The sequence below is a fragment of the Copadichromis virginalis genome, linkage group LG3 (genome assembly GCF_057382275.1).
Source record: "Copadichromis virginalis isolate Kocher_CV1m ecotype Utaka linkage group LG3, C_Virginalis_male_GT1.1, whole genome shotgun sequence".
NCBI lineage: Eukaryota > Metazoa > Chordata > Actinopteri > Cichliformes > Cichlidae > Copadichromis > Copadichromis virginalis.
The window spans coordinates 25187202-25209239 of record NC_140620.1 but is presented as its reverse complement, the minus strand read 5'-3'; the positions used below and the strand labels follow the sequence as shown (position 1 = coordinate 25209239).

General features: G+C 41.2%; 1 protein-coding gene across 3 annotated transcripts; it reads right to left on the bottom strand.

The window, feature by feature from the left end:
- Window positions 1-4635: 4635 nt before the first annotated feature.
- LOC146713626 (myelin-oligodendrocyte glycoprotein-like) lies at window positions 4636-20105 on the bottom strand. 3 transcript variants are annotated; one of them, XM_085449179.1, is made up of 5 exons: window positions 19988-20105; window positions 6373-6750; window positions 6181-6258; window positions 5990-6093; window positions 4636-5899 (listed from the first exon to the last, which is right to left on the bottom strand). In XM_085449179.1, the coding sequence occupies exons 1-5, from the start codon at window positions 20103-20105 to the stop codon at window positions 5852-5854; spliced, it is 726 nt and encodes a 241-aa protein (XP_085305305.1). In that variant the 3' UTR covers window positions 4636-5851. The 3 variants fall into 3 exon arrangements, with proteins under 3 accessions (XP_085305305.1, XP_085305313.1, XP_085305320.1); XM_085449187.1 differs by having other exon boundaries at window positions 5990-6090; XM_085449194.1 differs by lacking the exon at window positions 19988-20105 and adding an exon at window positions 9196-9455.
- Window positions 20106-22038: the final 1933 nt, after the last annotated feature.

The following is a 22038-nucleotide window of genomic DNA, read 5'->3' as shown; positions in this document are numbered from 1 at the left end:
CCATCAGACTGCTGAACACGTCATAGACACCTCAGCTTCACTACTGGAACTTCAACATTATGCACTCCACACTGTATATAAATGCCACTTGTTTTGCACATATTCAACTCTGTATATTTTATATATTTTATTATTATTATTATTATTATTATTATTATTATTATTTTTTTTTTTTTTTTTTTTTTTTTTACTATTTAATTTGTAAAAATGTGTATACACACACACACACACACACACACACACACACACACACACACACACACACACACACGTAGGAAAATATTTAGTATACACATCCAGAAATGCATACACTATTATATATTGTACATATATTTATTAGTTTCAGGTTGGCCATTCTTGTATTTTGCTCGTTTGTGTTGTTGTGTTTGCACATCTCTGTTGCTTGTGGGGCTCGCACACAAGAATTTCACTCGCATGTGCTGTGCCAGTGTGCCTGCACATGTGATGTAACAATAAAAGTGATTTGATTTGATTTGATTTGATTTGACTTCTTGCGAAACGTCTGTTTTGAGCTTTCTATCCCTGATATTCTAGCTTCACCTGATTTGAACCAAAATTTTTACATTTGGATTCATGGTTAAAAAATGGTCACGAAACACATTTCAACATCTGATCAGTTTGAGAAGAATCAGCCTTAATGTTCAGCATGTTTCCAGCAATGGATCTGTTTCATCAGTGGACTGATTCTTATTTAACAGACTCCTGGAGACTCAGAGCACTTTACACAACATTCATCCAGCCACACATAAACTTCTTCTATACTCGAGTGCTTTTATCTTTCTAACATTCTCACTCTGATGGATGCATCAGGGTTAGTGTCTTGCAGGATATTTAGGACATTTATTTTAGCAGTATAAATGATTCTTTATGGCAGCTCAGTATGTGAGTAATGGGCTAAAGTGAGGATGACGTCACTTTTTGCAGCAAATAAAGTTTTCTGCTGAAAGTGGAACAAACGAGCAGACAGAGCTGGAAACTGCTCCGGTTTCAGTTTCTCCTCGTAGGCACAGAGGAGGCTTTTATTGAGGTATTTTAAAGAGTTTACAGCACAGTGTGCAGCTCGCTCTCTCTCTGCTGATAAGAGTGAATGGAGCTCACCCACCTGTCTCTGTCTTTCTTACTTTCTCACATCTCTCTGCCATTCAAAACAGGTATTTATATTTTATTTATATATTTGCATAATATCCGATTGATTATTTGATTTCACTTTTGATACCAGTGTTAAAGGGATTGTCTAATCCACATTGTTCTTTACAATCCACAGCACCAATAATAATGGCCTCTTTCTATCCTTCTATCTAACATTCTCCCTCTGATGGCTGCATCAGGGTTAGTGTTTTGCTCAAAGATAGTTGGCATGCAGATTTAAGGAGCCAAGGATCAAATCACCACCCTTTCATTTTGGTAGAGGACCTGCTCTACAGCCACCTCATATGGAGAACACAGAGGAACTTGGAATTTGAATATCCAGGAAAGGTCATAGGTCATGCATTGCTCATTTTCACATTTTGTTTGCTGACCTCGGCTCTCTGTTCTTAAACTGGAGTGTTTTAAAGTAAAGTGAACATCTTCACTGACAACAAACCTGCTGTAACTAGAAATGGCATCTCCATTTTTAAATCATCAAAAATGAAAAACACTGGCACATAAAAACATGACAACAACACCTGGATCAATACTGTGAGATTATTACACTGTCGTACGTTACATCATACCTCTAATCAAAGAATTGTTGAATCATTATACGGCTGATTAAAGATTGAAATCATTATGTAGTTTTAAGTTGCATTATACTCCTGATTTAGAAGAAGGTGAAGATTGTTAGATTTATTCACCTGATTTGTACATTATTATTATTATTATCACATTATTACATCATACTGCTGATTTATAAAGAGAATACTGTTTGCAGGGAATCATGGCCTTGCTTTTCTGATTGTAGAAGCGTCTCCCTCACATTAGCCAGGAGCAGAAAAACAGGGAGCCGAGGTTGTAACTTAGACTCACTGAGAGATAGAAAGAATGTGGATGTTTAGGTTTTATGACTAGGTGGGGACCATTACCATGACGGGACATTACCGCCACACAGGAAGTGAAACCTCGCACTTTGCTGTAAAGCAACGACCCAGAAAAACAGTTCAGTCTGGAACTGGTCATGAAGTCATGATCTCAGGTCAGGCGATAGCTCTCAGTGGATCTGTCACTGGGAGTGTCAGTTGTTTCTTCTGCTGGGAGAACCATGTAAACAAACACAGATAACACTTTTATGATGGGTGTTGGTTTTCGAGATCTGTGACCCAGATTCATTGTTTGCTTTACTTCCAGCAGCACTTTCATGATTCCTTCTGACTTATTACTGAAACACACTTATGTGAATTTACACAGATAGGTCCAGCTGTTGTGTAACACGTGAACTGTTCTGTATTGCAGATAAAGTGAACCCTGCTGTCTCGTACACTGACATTACCGTCACACAGGAAGTGAAACCTCGTACTTTCAGAGGTAAGAACATAAAAACTCACTCAGATACTCACAGTTCTCTCTTTGATCGCAGACTTTCCTTATTTCCTTGATGACATCATCATTGTTTATAAATAGGAGTGACCTGGTTATGTAACGGGAGTTTCAGGGCAGCGTTTGCATGCTTTCATACTTTCACTCTCACTATCACAGGAAGACAGTCTCAGTCCCATCAATGACTTTATTTGGATTGTTATTGGCACAGACACTGACTCTCTAACCCTGCTGTTATCTCAGAGGGCTGTGCTACCCTGGATCACCACCAAGTCATTGGTTCAGGTATGTGGACGACACCTGGGTGACAATCAAATCTCAGGACGTACCACAATTCACAGCAACTAGCTGGACGAACACATCAGATACACCAGGGAGGATATGAATGCAGGTTGCCCTTCTTAGACTGTGAAATTTCCACCAGTAATGGGGGACATTTAAAAGCTGATGTGCCAGGTTTCCCCAACATTATAAAGCGTTTACAAGAAACCTGCAGTCAGCTGGGAACGAAGAAATCACGTGGATGAGTGACGAAATGTTTCTCACACTGAAAACGTTCAGATGAACAAAATCAACGTTTAGGGATCGACTCACTTTTCTATTCAACGTTCAAGACTCAAACAGACACGTTTTGTTGTAACGTTTGACTTGAATAACAAAAGAGAGAAAGAAAGTTTCGTCATATCCTGATTCTGTTTCAGGCTCGGACCGATCAGAGCTGTGTTTCAAGAACAGCAGCTGATAAACATCACGATTCACTCAGAAATATAACATGATTAATCTTTCAAATAGAAAAGCAACTCTGGTTAAAATCTGCAGGGTCATGGTTTCACCCACTCACCTCCTCCACCCGCAGCGTGTCACATGTCAGTATTGTGTGCAGAGAAAAAAGAAAGCTCTGCTCATTAAAATGATTTTTATACATTTACAATAAAAACCAGGGCTCGTTCCTCTGTGTTTCTGTGCCGTGAATCAAACACACGATGTCCCCACTACAACAACACAGAGTAACGAACGAACTTCTGCGACCGTCAGAACAAGCTGCAAACACGCGCTCGAGTAATCGCAGATGACCATAACATTACTGCAGACACATTAAGGTCACGTGTAACAAAACTATTTGCAATCCGTGTATTTTAACGTAATTTACTGACCTTCTCTTTGGACGCTTTGACGCGGAGATCCATTTTCTCAAAGAGCAACCAGGAAGTAAACAGCTCTGGTGACACATACGTCACTCTCATGTGACACATAAATCTCCCCGTATTATAATATTAAAGTATTTACTGAAAAATGCTTTAAAAATCACTCAGGAACATTTTAAAATTTCATACATAAAACTATTGTTTACTGTTACTTGTGTGGGTTTAAATGAGTTAAACACAAAGTGTAAAGACATAAATATTGATGACTACTGTCGTATAGCCGAGAGACAGAGTGAGAGAGAGAGCGCCCCTGGTTTCAAGAGGGAAAGTAAAAGAGGCAGAAATGTTCGGCTTTGACTCCGGTCTGCTCTCTTTTTCTACTTTAAACCGAAAATGTCGTTTAAAACCACAACAACACACTGAGGATCTCTCTGCGCGGGTTAGGTCGGGCCCTCATTGGCTATTTCTAAAACACCTGTTAAAACTCTTTTTTTTCTTTAGCTTTATTTATTTGTTTGTTATTAATATTGTTGTTGTTGTTATCGAATGACTGTGCGGTTTTTGAGGGATTTGTGTACCACTTGTGTTTTTATTGATAGTGTAGTATAATAAGTTGTGTTGTTAATGGCCTTGTGAACGTCGCTGTTGACAGATCATTTCTTCTGCCTCTAAGTTTTTTATACTTTTCAGATATGTGCCAACATCTGAAGAAGAGCTTTGAATGGCCTTCATGAATAATTATAACTTGATTTATAGAGAACCCAGAGTTACAAAGTGCTTCATAGTTCAAATTAAAGCCTCACATTGAAGATTAATGTGTTAAGAACATAGACACAGTCACATGATCAGTCACCAACAGACACCAAATGAGTTTTCAGCAGTGCTGTTAAACAAATCAGTGAAATGAGAGTGAGTGTGATGAAGAGCTGAAGAAGAAACAGACAGCAGACAGTGATGACGAACTGTTGCTCATTTATTTGATTTCGTCATCATGTTCACAGAACACTGATGTTATTCAAGAACATGGAACAACAACAGTAAACTCAGTGGGTCATTTTAATTTCTATGAAACAAAACACTCAAGTTTTAAACAGTTCATTTGGTTCAACTGTTTGAAAACATCATCAAATGCAAACAGGAAACGACACATGACGACAATAAATAAATAACTTATATAAAACAATTAAATTAATTAATAGGACGAGGTATTAGTCATAAAAACAAGAAAACACACAAATTGTAACAAAATGTCAAGAAGAGGCTTGAAAATCAAAGAATCCAAGAAACTCTTTCAGGTCAGTATTTAAATGTTTTTATTCTCGTGATGAAGTTTAAGCTTGTTTCATCACACAAACACTCACTTTGACTTAAAGGCAGCAAAAGCAGCAATAAACACATTTGTGTTTAAACATTTCACACCTGTAAACTGAGGACGGTCACAAATCAGACTATAAGGTTACAGTCTGAACATCGAATCCCAACCAGCAGGAAGTTTCACAGTAAATGTAATAAATTAGTTGTAGCTTTAAAAATCTAGAGTATAAATCAGCTTTTTTTCTGTTTATAAAGTGCAGCAGTTACTTAAAGTGTTCAGCTTCCGTTTCTCTGAGACATTAAAGTTAACAGACAACTAACAAACAAGGTTTGCATAAAACACGAGTGCTTAATGTGAGCTCCATGAATCCTGTTCCTGGTACTTCAAACTCTACTGGTGATTTTCCAAAACAGTTTTAATTTTCATTTTAATTTGTCCATCAGAGACACTTTGAGGTCTCACTGAAAGATTTAAGTGCACCTTAACCAGTGAGGTAAAGACTAAATAACTTAGATTAAACACGCTGACAGTGAGGCAGAGGAGTGTTTCTTCTCCAGGCTGAACTTCACAGTTTTGTACTGAAGGAGGAAATCCATCAGTTTCACTGCTTGATGTTTCCAAGCAGATCCTCCAGAGTCTGACAGCAGCAACTCTGACTGAAGACATCTGTAAGAAATATTTCCTGTTTAGATCCTCTGATCTTCCACTCTGGGTTTTCTTGTACGTCACTTTCTTTATGTGAAAATGAGCTCGATAAATAAACCGGACGAGGCCCCAATCTGACTGAAGATCCAGCACAGATAAATCTCTGCTGCTCTCAGCTCCATTAACACCGACACTCCTTTGAGCAAGGCAGCTAGACTGGTAGTGGTTCTGTTTCTGTCTCATCATCCTCTGGATGCTTCTGTTGAAAGAAGGAGAATAATGAGTCAGTCTGACGGTACAAGAAGCAACAACATGTTTGTGTTTGTTTCTTTGTTTCTTTCTTACTTACAGTTCGATTCTGATGATGGCAGCAAAAATATACAATAAGACCAGCAACAGCTACAGCCGATATAAAAGCGATGAGAAGAACCACAGCGACGCTGGATCGACCTGCTGATGTAGAAAAGACAAGAAGGTCACCACAAATACACAAAACCCCAAACAGGGATGATGCAGAGAAGAGTTGGACTGTTTTCTCACCATTTGTTGGAGTCGTGTCCTGAGGATCTGGAGTTTGCAGCGGCGTCTCTGTCGTTGAGGTTTTAGCAAAGTTTGAATCTAAAAGACAAAACAGTCAAAATCTGTTATTAAAATTAGGCTGAAAGTTTGTATTGAGAAAAAAAACAACTTTGAGTTTGGAACCACAAACATCGCCACAACAAATCTTCTCACCGACTACAAGTTCAACGACAGCAGCTTTCACTCTGCTCTGCAGCTTGGGGATGAAACATCTGTATCTGCCGTTGTCTTCCTCCGACACGTTCAGGATCTTCAGTGAAATGTTCCCGTGTTTCATGACGTCCATGAACAGCTCCGTCCTCCTGAAGTACGAGGCCATCTTCATGTCGGGGACCTCCTTCCTGTCCCTGTACAGGTGAACGTACTCCACTCGGCTCAGCCGGTCCGACGGGTCGGGCTTCAGGTCGGGTTTGGACCACTCCACCGTCAGACCCTGGACATCGAACGTGGGCTCCAGGTGACACGGCAGGATGACATCATCACCCGGAGAAGCAATGATTGGAAGATTTGAGCCAATCACCAGAACCTCACCTGGAAACAGACAGAAAATTAAACCTCCTGAACTCCTACAGAACATCCACAGACCCCTGTCGAGTTACACACCAAAGACCTGGAGATCATGAACAGCCCCACTGGCCTCTGTGCTGTTATGTAAGTCTTTCTTAATATACGCAACAAAATTTCAGACATGTGCTGTTTGTTGTTCTGTTACAGGCTAACTGACCCTTGTGTGTACCGTCTGTGGTCCTGAATTTCTAACATTTTATTTCAAAAACAATATTACAAATGGGGATTAAGAATAACCCAATCATTTATAATACAATAAGGGTCTGGGGGGAAATGCGTAAAAGGTTGGGTAGAGAAGATTGCACTTCATTCTTGACTCCTTTACTGAGAAGCAAAGATTTCGTTCCAGGAATGTCTCGCAGTATGTTCGATAAGTGGCACAAAAAGGGATTAAGGGTAATTGGTGATTTGTATCAAAACATCACACTGATGAACTTTGAGCAATTGCAGTCAAATTTTAATATTCCTAGAGACCAGTTTTTTGGCTTTCTCCAGGTTCGTAACTTCGTTCATTCTAGAATTCCACAGTCTTCAGAAATAGTTAAATATGATGATATTGAGACATTTCTTATTAAGCGAAAAGACAGAACTCATTTTATCTCAGCCTTTTACTCTCTCCTATATACTCTCAGTAGCAACACAGTGCTATTCATAAATGGGAGAGAGATCTTAATAATCAATATAACGAAGAGGAGTGGAAAGGAGCCATTAACATGAGTAGTTCCACTTTTACTTGCAACCGCTTGCGAGAAACCCAATACAAAAAAAAAAAAAAAAAAATCATACATCGCCTTTATATAGCTCCTAATGTCTTGCATAAGATTGCACCTCATATTTCCCATCTTTGTAGTAAATGTCAAAAAGAAACTGGCACTTTTTTTCATTACTTTTGGGAATGTAAATTAATCAAAAGATTTTTGAGCTTCATTTCTCAAGAACTAAGTAATATTTTTAACAACCTGATTCAAAGGGACCCCGGGTATTTTCTTCTTGGCCTACCCTCAAAAGAAGTAACATTGAATCACTTGCAGCGCAAATTATGTGACAAACTATTGCTGGTAGCTAGGAAATGTATTCTCATTAATTGGGTTAAGGATAAACCTCCCTCTGTGACTTTGTGGTACAGAGAATTATTTAAAGTTATTCCTCACGAAAGAACTGCTGCTATTTTAGGAGGAAATGAGGGTTTCTTTCTCAATGTTTGGTCCCCTTTGCTTTCTTATTTGCCAAATGATTTGTCCCAACTGCTGAGGGGGGGTGGTTGCGATTAAGATGTTCTCAGTTAAATAGGAAGTAAGCGTAAAGGACAACAATTCACTCTTGGAGTTTATCTTTTTCTCTTTCTAAATCTGTGGCTAATTGAGTGAAAATGTTATTTTTTTCTCTCTCCTCTTTACCCCATATGTGAATTTGTACAGGTATGTAATGACTTTAATATATTCCCTTTGGGGATTTTTTCTTTTCTTTCTTTTTTGTCTGCTTTGTTATGTTTTATGCTTTTCTTGATAATGAATAAAACTGTTTAAAGTGAACATTTTATTTCACTATAATAAAACTTTATCAAGCAATAACGTGTTTATTAAAGTTTAACAACACAAACTGATTGATCAGCCTGATGCTCATCCAAGTTCTAAGAAACAACACAAGTATTTATTCATAATAATAGTTCATGTGACTCATCCTCAGTAAGTTTTACTGTATCAAGCTGATTTAAGTCAACCATCACACAGTCTGCTGTGTTTTCACTGATTCATGTTGCCCTTCTAATTATTTACTTGTTAAGACTGACTGTTTAACCTCGCTGCGAGTTCAGATTTAATAACCAACTAATTTCATTTATTAAAAAATTTTAAACTACAAATCCAGAGTAAACTACAAAACACGCACAGACACCTGATTGGACGAACGAGCCACGTCGGCAGTCAGATGTAATTCCTGATGGGGTCATGATTGTCAAGCTAATGTGTTTTTATAGAAAAGACATTAGCTTGTGGAAACACATGTAGTCAGCAGCAGCATGTGCGGACTGAATCTGCATCACTCCGGATCAATAAACAGTGTTTTAGTTTCGGCTCACCGGACGTTGTGTTTTGTAACTCTGCTCTTTCTCTCCTCTGACAAACACACGGCTCTCATAAACCTAACATGCCCACAGACTGCTCGGTGAATCATCGCCATCGTGTCCGTTATAAACAAACCTCACACAGTCAGAACCTGCCTGACAATCTTCTCGTTTTAAGCTTCTTCCGGTTTTAAAGTAACTCACTGACAGCTGTCACACTGTTAGTGACGGACAACACAGCACAGCTGATAACAGTCATTTCAGCTTATTCACATCCGCCAGTTTTTCATTAAAATTCACTGTAATCTGCACTAACACGCAGCTAGAAGCTGGACACGTCGGCTTACCTTGTACAGGAGTCCAGACGGACAAAGCCGAGCACAGGAGAAAAGTCCGGAGTGAGAAAAAGGAAGAGTCCTTAAAGTAGAAGTTGTTCAGAGACATGATCGATGATTAAAAGTTCCGTTTTCTGACTGAAGCGAGTTTTTGTTTTTTTTTGGAAATCTGTCGTCTGATCAGTCCCTGCCTGCTTCGCTCTGAATGAATGAATGAGCCGTGAGGATCTCCCTTTTTATATACGTAACAGTCTCCGCCTACTGCAATCTGGGTGGGGTTAACTGAGCCCTGGAGTGTTATGAAGTCCCATGACCTGACGACGTTAACGGAAATCTCACTGTGACGTTTGCGTGCCGGTCGCGCTTTAACGCATCACAAAAGTTACTGTATTTGGATCATTTCTATAGAAACTCCGAGTCTCAGTTTGTAACTAGTCTGCTTGGTCTCACTTTCTGTTCAGTTTGAAGCCTCAGACATTATAATGTGTCTCACTGATAACAAATAAAAACAAGCCGACCTGCCAGGTGAAGTAAGCGACTCTGAACTTTCATAATAGAAAAACATGAAAGTCATGTTGACACAACGTGCTGTGTCATTAATGACTCAGCAGTATGTAGCACAGCATCCAGAGACTAACTTGGAAATATGACTATTTAATCAATCTAATAATCTGTTAGATACAGAAGGTGAGTTTGATCATTTCTCTGTGAGATCAAAGCTGCAGCAAAGATTCAACACTGTTTACAATGTTGTGATGATGTAACATCCTCCACCTGCCAGTATAAATGCTCAGACATGTCAGTGCAGAGAACAATGGAAGCTCTGCTGGTTAAACTGGTGCTGGCAGCACTGCACTGCTCCTTATAGTCAATACAGATATTTTATTTGTATACACCATGTATTACATCACTGCTAATAACAACCATAATCAGAGTCATAATAATATATATGTATTTATTAATAACATACCAAAGAGGAGTAATAATATATAAATGACGAATTAACCACGTTTTAAATACCTTATTTATGCTTAATAGTGTGGCATTAATATAAAGTGCTACCATTATGTTTAATATATCTAAAAGAAAATCAGGACTCGTACTTCTGAGTTTCTGTGACATTAATTAAATGGATGAATTCTCAATAACAACATTGATTAGCTCCACAGAAGCTCCAACAACACGAACATCCTGTTTCTGCAGCTGTTTACAGTCTGTGCTTCACTGGAAGCAGATGATGTATTAATGGCAGCAAAGTTTGAGGGGAATACACTCTCACTCTCACTTCTTCTTACAGCACACGTGTTTCCCACAGACTGCATGTAGCAACCACTACTTTTGGCCACTGCCTCTACTGGGAACTAATCTCACCGCAGTCGGCCTGGATAATCCAAGACTATTAGAGTGAAATAAACCTCAGTGGGTTTTTACTGTAACACATGCACTGGTTTACCTAAATCTTGTCTCTGACATTTGCGCTCTATGCAACACTAAATGAAAATAATTAAAAGAAATACAACTAGACTGAAACCAAGAAAAATTAAACGTTTTTAAGCAATAAAAACTAAGTTGAAATAAGAAAATTTGCTCTGGAAATAAAAAAACTTATTCAGAGAAAACTTTGTTTTATTAACTTTTCCCTGGAGCAGAGCTGACAGCGCTGCGTCAGCTGGACTGTAAATCCCGCTTAAGACAACACGTGACATCAGTTTGTATAAAATAGGTAAACGTGCTTCATCTCTCATCACTTCAGCAGCTTTTTCTAACAGGAACTTCTCTGATTTAAAACCAACAGACGTGATTTACAGGAGGAAGCGGTGGATGTTGTTGGTTTATTGGTGGAAGTTTGACAAAAAGCCTCATAACTTCTGATGAAACTGTGACTCTTACAAGTGTGACATGTATCATCATACAGAACGCTCTGTAAAATGAGTCAAAATATTATGTCTCATTTGACCTCTGACCTCTTCTTCAAGGTCAGACTGATCTGAAGGTCCCTTCAGTATTTAATGTTGAATAATGTTACATTTTTAGATCACTTTAAGAAATTCTGTCATTAAAAAAAGTGCAGTTTTGGCTCCTCTTTGATCACATGTGACAATCTGAGCTCAGGCCAACTGTTGACTTACTGAGATCAGCAGTCAGATTATGAAGTATGAATATTTATAGATGTTATGTTTTTATGAATCTCCTGATACTCTGGTTCATGTTTTAAAGGAAAAACAAGAACACAAAACAAAAATGGCAGCTCAGGTGGATCACATGATCTCTGCTCTGATTTCAGTCTTACTGCCACTCAAAGTGTTTCTAACCACAAGTCAGATTTTTATCTCCATGCTGCACTTTAATCTGAGCACTTCAAGCACTTTAGTTTCCTCACATCCAGTTTAGAATAACTGATGAACCTAATAAGGACGTCTTCAAAGAGGCAGTCACTCAGCAGAGTCACTCTGCTGAGTGACCTCTGAACCTAGAAGAACCTTAACTGTACACTGCCAAGAAACTGATGGCATGCAGATTTGAGGAGCCAAGGATCAAACCACCAACTTCGTGTGTGTGTGTGTGTGTGTGTGTGTGTGTGTGTGTGTGTGTGTGTATATATTTTACAACAACAGTTGTCAGGCACTTCATTGTAAAGCATCGACCCAGAAAAACAGTTTAGTCTGAAACTGGTCATGAACTCATGATCTCAGGTCAGGCGATAACTCTCAGTGGATCTGTCACTGGGAGTGTCAGTCATTCCACACGACCTCTCACACGCTTTTATAAACATCTTTTACATAACATCTGATGTCATCAGAGGGATTCCCTCCTGCTTCACTACGCAGGGAGAACCATGTAAACAAACACAGGAAACACTTTTATGATGGGTGTTGGTTGTTGGGTGCAACATCCACCAACCAACACCTGGTCGAGATCTGTGACCCAGATTCATTATTTGCTTTGTTTCCAGCAGCAGTTTTATGATTCTTTATGACTTTTTACTGAAACACACTTATGTGGATTTACACAGATGAGAACATTAAGAAGATAAAAACTCACTCAGATACTCACAGTTTGTCTTTTAAAGCTCAGCAGAGAAGATTCAGATTCACACATTTTGTGCCATTTAAGTGGAGCCTTTAAATGTTATCTGAGTCTAAATATAACACAGCAGGTTTATTACTGGAGAGTTCAGGAGTCATGAAAAACTGTGTTGCGCTGGGAGACACTCTATTGTGACGTAGTTTCTGACACATTATGAGTTATTTATAACTCTGTTATTTGTAGTTCATTCCTTTTCGTCACCAAAAGGAATGAAGAGGGAACTCCTTCCTTGTTTACCAAACAAAGTAAACGCTGAATGAACAACGACAGAGTTCATTCCTCTGCTCTTAGATCTGTGCTCTCTTCCGGTCGATTTTTTCCTCGCTACCTTCATATTTTTTCTTTTTAAACCTTAAGTGTCAAAAGAATCCTGTTCACTTATTTTCAGCAGTGTGTTTACTTTATTACTGGAACAGTTTTCTGGATTTACATCTTTGAATCCAGCTGTTGTGTGAACACATGAAAATTTGCAGATAAAGTGAACACAGCTGGAAACTGTGAGGAAACAGAACAATAATACAACTAACTATAACTACACTGTAACACATATTTTAATCATGAATGGCTCCTAAACATGTTAGCAATGAATAAGTTGATCATAAAATTATTTAGGTCAGGTGATAACTGTGAAATTGTCACTGGGAGTGGGACTGATACAGCCTCAGTGTGTTAATGATAAAGGTGAGAGGTCATCTTGTTTCGTCAGGTTGAAGGACGCCTCTCCTGCTGCAGCCAAGCAGTGAGAGGTTTAGGTGCAAACACTGATGGATTAGTTATTACTGACCCACAGTTGTTTTAGATTTAGCAGCTTAAATCAAGCTGATGTTGAACAAATGAAATGTTCCAAGCTGAAGTGAAAGTATTAGAAAATACTAAAGAAAAATAAAAACTGCAGAGAGAGAGAGAGAGAAGCAGTTCAGTCTGAAACTGGTCATACACTCATGACCTATCGCCTGACCTGTCCCTGGCTGTGTCAGTCATTCCACATGACCTCTCACACGCTTTCATAAACATCTCTCATGTCTGATGTCATCAGAGGGATTCCCTCAGAGGGAGAGCCATGTAAACAAATACTGGTAACACTTTTATGATGAGTGTTGCTGGTCGACACAAACACGAGCTTAAAGTCAAAAAGTCAAACACCACTTGTGTGAAGAGTGATCTATACTGGTTACAGTGGTTAAAATACTGATCGTGGCCCCTCACATAAAGAGGAATCCTCTACAGCTCCCGGAGTAAATCAGCTGGGTCGGTACAGAGGTAACAAAGAACCAGCACCACACACGGGCAGGGGATCACTCTGGCCCGGCCGCGTGGAAACAAATATAAACAACAGTCCACAAATAAACTAAATAAAACAAGGCAAAGTGAAAGAAAATGAGACCAATAAAAATAAAACCAACTGGGAGAAGACAGCAGGGTCCAAAACCAGCGGCTGCTACAGAAGTTTCTATAGTTCAATTAGGCTGGAACACAAACTGCTGAGGAGAGGTTTATAGCAGCAGACAGAGCCTGAAAAACGCATTTAGCACTTAACCTTCTCTGGTTAGCAGTCAGGATGCTTACCTCAGGACTGAAGTCGCTATACTGAATCTGCTTAAATACAGCAACTACCTCTCTCCACGACAGCTGGAGTCAAAAAGGAATAAGGCGGCCACGCTGGGGCCACAAATGTGTCACTATACAAATGTCCCAAAAAAGAAAGAATCGCAGGACAAACGTGCAGCCTACCTGTGGCTGTGGCGTAGCCCGACCAAGACCACCCGGTTTATCCTGATGATATATCCGCTCGCAATGCTGCTTGCAGGAGCAAGGGAGGAATGAACGGGAGGAAACCTGCGAGGCAGTGCAGGCGCCACGCTGCAATTAGTGTACACGTGACAAACAGAGAGCGAGAGCAATAGGGCGAGTGAGTAGCCCATCTGGCGACACTGAGCTCTCACAGCATAAACACTGTAAACTCACTCAGTCATTTCCTTATTTCCTTGATGACATCATCATTGTTTATAAATAGGAGTTACCTGGTGATGTGACGGGAGTTTCAGGGCGGTGTTTGCATGCTTTCATACTTTCACTCTCACTATCACAGGAAGACAGTCTCAGTCTCATAAATGACTTTATTTGGATTGTTATTGGCACAGACACTGACTCTCTAACCCTGCTGTTATCTCAGAGGGCGGTGCTATCCTACCCTGGATCACCACCAAGTCATTGGTTCAGGTATGTGGACGACACCTGGGTGACAATCAAATCTCATATTTAAAACCATCATCCTCTGGAGCATAAACTGGGTGTCTTGAAGACGCTACAACACAGAGCAAACACCATCCCCACGGATGAGGTGCCTGTAGTATCAGGTAAATGTTAAGTGGTAGGAACGTTTCTGCTGGGTTGTTGTTGTAGGGGGGGATGGAAAATAATAAAGGACACTCATGGAGTAATGGCGCGTCTCGTGTGTCTGTGAGTTATGCCTCCAGTCAAATAACATCCATAACCTCAAATAACGGAACATGGTGTCAGAAGACAATTGGAAACGTTAGTTGGGCATAAGTGAAAGGTTTCGGCGTCGGTGCCAGGTTAAAGGTCGGCCATAGAGGAGCTGCGCGAAAAGAGACGTGGCGTCATGAGTCAGTTTCAAGTCACCCCGCCGGAGAAGTTCACTTTTAGGTCCGACGACTGGACCAAATGGATAAAGCGTTTTGACAGATTTCGCATCGCGTCTGGATTGGAGACGCAAGCGGACGAAAATCAAGTGAACGCCCTTATCTACACTATGGGCGAGGAGGCAGAGGACATATTGGTATCCCTGCACCTGACTCCCGAAGAGGCGAGCGATTATGAGACCGTTAAAAGGAGGTTGGATGCTCACTTCGTAGCCCGAAGAAACATATTTGAGCGAGCGAAGTTTAACCAGCGCCAACAAGAGACGGGTGAGTCAGTTGACAACTTCCATACTGCACTGCATTGTCTGGCAGAACATTGTGGATACGGGACTTTGCATGACGAAATGGTGCGAGACAGATTTGTCGTGGGTCTGAAAGACAAACGATTGTCAGAACAGCTACAAATGGATCCAGAACTAACGCTAGAGAAAGCGCTTAACAGAGCCCGACAAAGTGAGCTTGTAAAGAAGCAACAAGAGATGCTAAGCACTAACTTTAAAATGGATATTACCAACTCACAACTGAACCGCGTCCATGCTAAACGGCAAGAAGGGGCACGTCCCAAGCAGCTGACACCGCTACATAAACAAACCGCCAAAACACAGAAAGAAAAAAAGACACAATGCAGAAGATGTGGAGACATAAAAGGTCACAATCTTCAACAATGCCCTGCGAGGGAAGCCGCATGTAATTACTGTAAGAAAAAAGGACATTTTGCCAGGATGTGCAGAAACAAAAAACTGTGTGAAGTCAATGCTGCAACAGTTTCAGAGAACAGCGATACAGATGATGAGGTCGCTTTCTTGGGTTCCCTCTCTGCGGACACCAAAGAGAGTCCATGGGTAACAGAGATACATGTGGACAAATGCAACACATTCTTTAAAATCGACACCGGAGCGGATGTCACAGCAGTCCCAGAGACTTTCTACACACAGCATCAGTTGGGGAGATTGGATAAGCCCAAAAGGGTTCTGCAGGGCCCAGGAGGAACACGTCTGAAGGTAAAAGGCATGTTCACAGCCACTCTCAGCAAGAACAACCACAAAACCAAAGAAGACATTTATGTCGTAAAGGGTTTATGCACACCGCTGCTGAGCGGGCATGCTGCAGTGGCACTACAGCTGGTTGCTAGAGTTAATCATATTAGCTTAGACTCTATTGACGCTGTCAAACAAGAATTCCCCAAGCTTTTCAACGGCTTAGGCAAAATGGAGGGGGAGTACAGTATTGTTCTGAAACCAGAGGCACAGCCGTTTTCCCTCTCGACCCCTAGGCGAATCTCTCTTCCACTCTTACCAAAGGTTAAAGAAGAGCTGAACAGGATGGAGCAGCAGGGTGTCATTTCCAAGGTGGAGGAGCCCACTGATTGGTGCGCGCCTATGGTGGTGGTTCCTAAGCGCACAGGCAAAGTGAGAATATGCAGCGATCTCACTGAACTAAACAAATATGTCATGAGAGAGAAGCATCCACTCCCTTCAGTAGAACACACACTAGGACAGCTTGCAGGAGCAAAAGTGTTTTCAAAGCTGGATGCCAATGCAGGATTTTGGCAGATTCCCTTATCCAGGGACTCTTCTTTGCTCACGACCTTTATTACACCTTTTGGTCGGTATTGTTACAATCATCTGTGCTTTGGAATCTCATCAGCCCCAGAACACTTCCAGAAACGGATGGCACGCATTCTTGAGGGTTTAGAAGGAGTCCTCTGCCAGATGGATGATGTGCTCATCTGGGGGACGTCACAAGCAGAGCATGATGAGAGACTTCGAAAAGCACTGGTTCGACTGCAGGAGGCTGGAGTAACATTGAACGACAAGTGTGAGTTCTCCAAGAACAGGATAAAGTTCCTGGGGCAGGTCATTGAGGCATCGGGGGTTAGCGCAGATCCTGACAAGACGCATGCCGTGAGTTCCATGGATGAGCCCAGCAACATAAGTGAGGTGAGACGCTTCCTGGGCATGGTGAATCACCTAGGAAAGTTTCTTCCTCACCTGGCGGAAAAAACGCGCCCCCTAAGAGATCTACTGAAGAAGTCCAACCTGTGGTCATGGGGGCCACAGCAGCAGCAGGCTTTCGACGGCATCAAAAAAGAACTGACAACACCCCCAGGGCTTGCTCTGTATGATCCAAATGCTGAAACGTGCGTATCAGCTGATTCATCTTCGTATGGCTTGGGAGCAGTGCTTCTCCAGCGGCACGCCGATCTAGGGTGGAAACCAGTAGCATACGCTTCAAAAGCTCTCAGCGCGACAGAGCAGCGATATGCTCAAATTGAGAAGGAGGCCCTCGCTTCAACATGGGCCTGTGAGAGGTTTGCAGAGTTCCTAATTGGGAAAACATTCCACATTGAAACAGACCACAAACCTCTGGTCTCGTTGCTTGGCTCCAAGGGCTTGGACGAGCTTCCACCTCGTATACAACGTCTACGCATGCGATTGATGAGGTTCTCTTATACCATATCTCATGTTCCTGGTAGAGACATTGCAACAGCAGATGTACTGTCCAGAGCTCCTGTATGTGACACAACTGAGGGTTTGCCGGAGGAAGAAATCAACTTGTATGTGGAGTCCGTCATAGCAAGCCTGCCAGCCACAGAGCCACGACTCAGAGAAATCCAGACACATCAGGACAATGACAGCATTCTAAGCCAGCTGAAGAAGTTCTGTGTGGAAGGATGGCCAGATAAGTACTCCATCGAAAGGGTTTTCCAGCCTTATCTGCCATTTTCAGGTGACCTCACAGTCCACAATGGTTTGCTTCTTTATGGGAGCAGAATAGTGATTCCCACATCGCTCAGAGCAGACATTCTGTCTAAACTACATGAGGGACACCTAGGAATAACGAAATGCAGAGAGAGAGCTAAACAATCTGTTTGGTGGCCAGGCCTGAGCAGTGAGCTGATAAAAGTGATTGGGACCTGTGACACTTGCTGCCGTGAGCGGACTAACCACAAAGAAACCATGCTACCTACCGAGTTCCCACAAAGACCGTGGGCCATGGTGGGAACTGATCTGTTCCAGATAGAGAATAAACAGTACCTGGTCATTGTGGATTACTTTTCCAGATTCTTCGAAGTTGCCAAACTGACATCTACAACATCAGAGGCAGTGATCGAGCACTGTAAATCAATCTTTGCACGTCATGGCATACCAGAGCGGGTTCGCTCTGATAATGGACCTCAGTTTTCGTCTGATTCCTTCAAAAGATTTGCACAAGAATGGGGTTTTAGCCATGAGACATCCAGTCCCCACTTCCCTCAGAGCAATGGGGAGGCCGAGAGGGCAGTCAGGACCATCAAAAGTCTTCTTAAAAAGTCTGGCGATCCCTATCTCGCCCTTATGGCATACCGGGCCACTCCATTGGCAAATGGCTACAGCCCAACGGAGCTTCTCATGGGTAGACGGATAAGGACAACTATTCCTGTCATCCCATCACAGCTACATCCAAGAGGTACGGACACAGACAAGCTCAAAGCTATAGAACAATCGTACAGACAAAAGCAAAGACAAAACTACAACCGCAGACACAGAGCACATGATATGCTACAGCTCAATCCTGGAGACAAAGTGTGGGTCTCAGACATGGATACTAGAGGGACAGTCGTGTCCATGGCAGGCTCACCGAGGTCCTACATCATCGAGACAGCAAAGGGCACGCTGAGAAGAAACCGTTACCATCTTACATGGACACCTGGGGCACCAGAGATTTCTGGCGATCCACCAGAGGCTTCACCTGAGAACTCTGTTCCAGCTGCACAGATTGTGTCGGTTCCAGACACTATCTCACAGGAGGCCAGCCAGCAGACTCCTGAAGCTGGGAGCCAAATCCAACCCAGGTCTAGGAGGCCTCCAGCATACCTAAAAGACTATGTTTGCTCATAGGGCTTGGAACTGAGTGAGCACTGGGGCAGAATAATCCCCACACTCAGGCTGAGGGCTGGGTAGTCTACCCCATCCCTCATAGAGACAATGAGAAATAAAGCAAATGGTTGCACTGTTTAAACATGTTGTTTGTAGCTGCACTGAATAGTTCAGAAATGTGCACTTATGCTTAGTGTTCAGAGTTGTATACTTTGAGAGTTTATTTTTGGACATTCTGAGTAGTCTGGTTTGAAACCAAGCGAGTTCAGTAAACAAGCTGTTACCAGATAAAGCACAAGGACATAGTAATAGTATACTTTAAAGCGTGCGGGTCTAATCTGTTTTCTTGGTTATATTCCAGCATCACATCCTATTTAGTAGGGGGGATGTAGTATCAGGTAAATGTTAAGTGGTAGGAACGTTTCTGCTGGGTTGTTGTTGTAGGGGGGGATGGAAAATAATAAAGGACACTCATGGAGTAATGGCGCGTCTCGTGTGTCTGTGAGTTATGCCTCCAGTCAAATAACATCCATAACCTCAAATAACGGAACAGTGCCCTCAACCTTATAAGGTGTTTACAAGAAACCTGCAGTCAGCTGAGACTGAAGAAGTCACGTGGATCAGTGACGAAATGTTTCTCCCACTGAAAACATTCAGATGAACAAAATAAACTTTTAGGGATCGTCTCGCTTTTCTTCGAGACTCAAACAAACATATTGTTGTAATTTTTCGCACTGATAACAAAAGAGAGACAGAAAGTTTGATCACATCCTGATTCTGCTTCAGGTGAAACGAGGCTGAGCTGCTCGCTCCGTGTCTGAAGGATTTTAGCGTCTCTGACTAAAATCTGCAGGGTCATGGTTTCACCCACTCACCTCCTCCACCCGCAGCGTGTCACATGTCAGTATTGTGTGCAGAGAGCAAAGGAAGCTCTGCTCAATAAAATCATTTAAATACATTAAAAATAAAAATCAGAGCTGTCCCTCTGTGTTTCTGTGCCGTGACTCAAACACACGATGTCCCCACTACAACAATACAGAGAAACGAACGAGCTACTGTGGCCGTTAACACTAAACTCTGCTGCAAACACAACTTCGAGTAATCACATGTGAGTATAACATCACTGCAGACACCATAAAAATCACGTGTAGCAAAAATATTTGCCCTCCGTGTATTTTAACGTCCTTTACTGACCTTTTCTTTGGCAGCTTCGCCGTGGACATCCACTTTCTCGAAGACCAGGAAGTAAACAGCTCTGGTCATGTGACAATACTCCAAGCACGTGCCACTGCATACACTTATTTTTCCACATTATAATATTAAAGTATTTACTGAAGGGAAAATAAAAGAGGCAGAAATGTTCAGCTTTGACTCCGGACTGTTCTCATTTTCTACTTTAATCAGAAACTGTTGTTTAAAACAACAACAACACACTGAGGATCTCATTGGCTGTTTCCAAAACACCTGTTAAACTCTTTTTATTCATTGACTTTTAACTCAGAATCAAAGTGCTGTGTTCTCAACTTTATTTATTTATTATTAAAAGTGTTGTTGTTGTTACCCAATGACTGTACGGTGTTTTGGGGATTTGTGCATCACTTGTGTTTTTAAAAAGTTTTGCATTTCTGAAACACGATTAAATCCTTCAGGTTGAGGTGTTGCTCAGGTTTAAAAGGCATTGATCCATGAGACATGAAAGATGATACAAAGCTGAACTTGGAAAGAATTTGTCTCTTGGAAAAGACATTTAGGAATTTATGTATTTTAAATACTTATTTTTGAATTATTTGAAAATAAAACCTAACACTAAGCTTTCCTTGGTAGTGTGCAGAACAAACCTGATGACACTAAATCCCAGACAGCTTAAAAGTCAACCAATCACATCCAAGCATTGAGCCCCCCCCCCCCCCAAGGCTGTGAGCAGGGTGGCAGAAGAAAACAAAGCTGGCTGAATCCAAACAAAGGGAAGAACACACACACAGTAACCACAGCAGTGTTTGCTCAGTATACTTTATTTATGGGCTGTTTCCACTGCACCTTGTGCTGAGTTACTAAGCAACTGAAACAGCCTCATAAATGTTGCCAGAGGGAGAACACAGTGCCTACAGTCACAGCCTCCATATTTGTAGTTCCTTGTTTGTAGGACGATTTCTCCAAAACATGTGTTGGTCATACTTATTGATAGTCTATAATAAGTAGTGTTGTTGGGAGTTGTGCTGAGCTTTTCTCTGTCACTTTGTCACAGAATAGCGTCATCAAGATGTGATGCCCACATTGGCCAGGAGGTGTCGCTGTGAGACGGCTTTGAGCCTCTCTTTGTCCATCATTGATGACGTTTACAGGCATCTTCTTCAGATCACCTTTGCTGAGAAGTTCACCAGGTGCAAAGAAACGAGAACAGAAAAGCCAAATATTTTTAAAAGGTCCAACATGAAAACCACAACTGACACTTTTCTGTGTTTTCTATCAACTGGTTTTACTTCTGCTTCCCCCCCACAGCTTTCACTGCAGTGTAACACACACTTTGTACACAGAGTTGGTTTGCTGAGGCCGGGGTGCCTCTACTTACAGGGTGATGGGTCTTACAGGACAGATCGACATGTAAAGTGTGACTCATGCTGTAGTTGGCTCTGGACTTGGACTGTGTGTTTTATCCATTTTGTTAGTGTAACACTGGCCTGTTTATCCTTCCATTTTTATCATTATTGTGCTAATAAATGATCTTTTAGAGTTTTGTTAGTTTTCCTCTTTTTCCCACAGCTGAGACAGATGGTGAGACCTCCAATCTTTGTGTGTGTGTTACATTTATTTTTAGTGTTTGCCCGATGAGACATCGATAATCAGCTTTGTTGAGACTCTGTGAACACATAATTTTACATACTTTTTTCATAATGTTTTTTAAACTTATGAACTGCTTTCAGGAAGTTGCTGTTATTGTAACACCTGCACTAGTTTTCCTGAAGCTTGTCTCTGACAGTAATTAAACATAATAACTAAAAGCACTTAAACAAACACTGAACTAAAAATTTGCTGCCATGATGGATGGATCTAACATCCATCTACATAGATCCAGGTCAGAAAAGTACAAACATCTGAAGCACCAACAGTATAAATGTTTTAAATTGTTTATTTTTTATATGTTTTTGTCTAATTATAAGCTAAGAGAATGAAATTTAGGGGATTTCTGCTCCTGTTAAAAAGTCCACACAGGTTAAAAAGTGAATAAAAAGGAGAAATAGAATGAG